We start from the raw sequence: 3,068 nt of genomic DNA on the forward strand, positions 1-3,068 counted from the left end.
AGTAGTCTTAAGTGGAACTCCTGATCCTCAGTCATCAGGTCCCTTAACACTCCTCATATCCCCAATGGCATCCACAACTATCCTTGCTGCTCTCCTCATTGCCACCTGGTTCAGTCTCACCCTCCTCATCCTCATCCTTGCCCTCGCTGTCTTCTACTTCAAGGAGACATATAAAATCCAACTCCTTCTCATGCACCAACCTAAAACTCCCATACTCAACCAAACACCTGAGTGGCCATCCAATGGAGTACAAGTAATGTCTCTCATTGAATTAACCCTGACACCATTTACTGACCTGCTTAGTGGTGAACCAAATTGCCCCCATTGCCACTGCAACCCTCACTGTCATTGACAACCACCCCCAGCTCCTCCTTCTCGCCCTTCTGGGCTTCTTCCTCATCAGCCTCCTATCCACCTTCGCCCTTGCCCTCATTGTCCCCCTAACCCTTTGCATCATCATCCAACATCTTGAGTGTGAACACCAGTGGGCCTTTGACATTGCCACCACTGCTCAATGTCCCCTCCCCCATACCATCACTAACCTTCCTGTCATCACTGCCAACTGGGATTCCAATAATCCCAACCAAGTCTATTTTGAGTATATTCAGGAGCATCAAGATTAGTGCTTGGGGAATATCTTTGTCTGTAGTACTTGGTGCCTTTTGTATTCTGTATTTGATTTTTTCAAGAAAACTCCTTCTTTGGCTTCTTCCCATGCCTGCTGAGCACAACAACCAAACCAGAAATAATAATGTGACTCCAAACTCTGACCTGCATTGTCACCCTCTGGCTCCTGTTTAGAACAATTCTTCTCCAATGTCTGGCCTACAAAGAGCACCAACCCCTTACCCTTCCCATCTCCAGATGCTAGAAGAATACTTCACAGCTGGAATGATAGAAATGCCAGCCCCTATTCGACCTATCCTGAGCTTCCTGTCACAGTTTTCCCAATAATATTCCAGAATAGGCATGTGCCTATCTTATCTTATCAGATAGAGATTAGATATAGATCAGATGCTAGCTGGAGTATACCCGGAATAGTAGAGAACCAGCTAGAAGGTTCCAGGATGAGGTTGTCAATCAGGTGACAGCTCACTAAGCAGTTCTACTCAGCGTCGCTTAGTGGTCAAGACCTACACATCACCTGATATTTTAGTCAGACTCCAGCTTGGGGATTCATCATCACCACCGGTTAGTAAGATGGTCAGCAGGTGTTAGTAGATAACCAATCGGGTAGCTAGCTTACCCAGCATGTATATAAGCCAGTAGGTCTGTGCCAGTTAGGGCCAGACTAGTTATAGTCATTTACCTGCTTCCACTCAGAAACATCCTCTACAGTAAACTGCCCTCAAAGCCATTTACTCAGAAGCTATTAGATAGTGAGTATAGTCAGGATTAGGGTTAGGTTTGGGTTCCAGGGTGGAGTCACTGTGGGTCATCGTGTGACACTTCCCTTCTCACCAGGAATCTGATGATTCCTTGCTGGAATTCCTCGACAAAGGAGATTTCCAATACCCTATAGGACCACTGCCAAATGTTACCCATCACCCATTCCTGATCCCTGGTCCTTTGGAATCCTCCCACAATGATGCTATAATCCTGTATCAATTCCCTGGTCCCCTGGAGGTTTCCCAAGATGACTCAGGAGCATCTACTGGATCCTACTATGCTGTGCCTATACAATTCTTCCCTTCCTCTTTGGCAATGAGCATCTCATCCTCTCCAGGTCCTGACCTCCTGCCAGCTGACTCCCTCACTCCAGAATCCCCCAGCATGCCTCCCCTCACATCTGACATCTCTGATAATGGTAGCCTTGCCCATGCTCCCAATCTCCAACTATTGGCTGATGTCAGTGAGTACATTATGGCATCAGAAGGGGGGAGCACAGCAGTGACCCTCAGGAGTTTATAGTCTACTGTTAAGGGATCTAACGACTGAGGATCAGGAGTTCAACTGTTAACTGGTACTAGGACTTATACACGCTATAGTCCTACTGATACTAGAGTTGCAAACTGAGCCGCTATATCTGATAGTGGTTTGTGAGGGGCTGTATACTAGTTGAAGCCAAGCTTTAGACTAAGACTGAGACTTGAATAGACAACTGAGTCTATTGCTAGAGAACTGTCCCTATGAAGTGTACATAGGGAACAAGAGGACAAAACTGAAGTACAGTAGTGAAAGCAGTGCTACTTAACTAGGGCAAGGTGAATAGAGTTTAATAAGTATGAAACACTGAGTTGGATCAGTCAGACTATAAAACAGGTTTCACTGGGTTGTATCAGTGATGAGGGTGAAATGTGATAGAGATGAAACATGATATGAGTGAAATGTGATAGAGATGAAACATGATATGAGTGAAACATGATATATATGAAACACTGATGTGGATGAAATGCATCAATGATGAGATCAGTCATACAGTTACAGGGTCAACAACAAATAGTTAGGAAAAGAAAAAGAACCCCCCTCTCATGCTGTAACATTACCCCCCTCTCCAGATTTGTCGTTCAGAGTTTCCATTGAGTGCAATGCTCCTGCAGGTATCCAGGTTCTTTGGTGGGACAAGGGAGTTGTCCAGGTTGTATGTTGGTGGCAGTATAGAATTTATGATGAGGGTGTAGGAGTCTGCAGTAGGACTCACTTTGAAGGTGACCATCGGTCTCACACTTGGTACAGAAGCAAAGACAGCAGGGCATGGCACCAGAGGGAGGAGTGATAATAGAGAACTCATGGCGTTTGAGCCGTTCCTCCAAATTGGCTGCTTTGAGGCGTGTCTGACATTGGCTCATTTCTTCTTCTGTGCGAATGAGTTCCACCCCTATAGATCATCGCACTGTGAGGAGTAAGTCAATTTTTGCATCAACGGCTCGGAAACAATCAACTTCATCAGTTGCTCCTGGATCCTTGATGTCTTGCAGCGATGCCCAGAGACTTTCCAATAAGTTATCATCTCACATCAGCAGGTACTCCCAAGTATCCTCCTCTGAAGAGTTCCAATTCCCTGTCGAGACCAAGACGAAAGGATGGTCTGCCAGAGGCTCAATAATATGAGGACAGCTAGAGTCCGA

General features: G+C 45.8%; 1 protein-coding gene across 1 annotated transcript; it reads left to right on the forward strand.

Annotated features, from left to right (window-relative positions):
* Positions 1 to 64: 64 nt before the first annotated feature.
* On the forward strand, positions 65 to 1,911 carry FIBRA_09337 (uncharacterized protein; the record flags this gene model as incomplete). Its single annotated transcript, XM_012321649.1, has 2 exons — positions 65 to 253; positions 1,465 to 1,911. 2 exons carry the CDS (start codon positions 65 to 67, stop codon positions 1,909 to 1,911), a joined length of 636 nt encoding a protein of 211 aa, XP_012177039.1.
* Between the last annotated feature and the right edge of the window lie 1,157 nt (positions 1,912 to 3,068).

This window comes from Fibroporia radiculosa (genome assembly GCF_000313525.1).
Source record: "Fibroporia radiculosa TFFH 294 genomic supercontigs, scaffold29335, whole genome shotgun sequence".
Taxonomy (NCBI): Eukaryota; Fungi; Basidiomycota; class Agaricomycetes; order Polyporales; family Fibroporiaceae; genus Fibroporia; species Fibroporia radiculosa.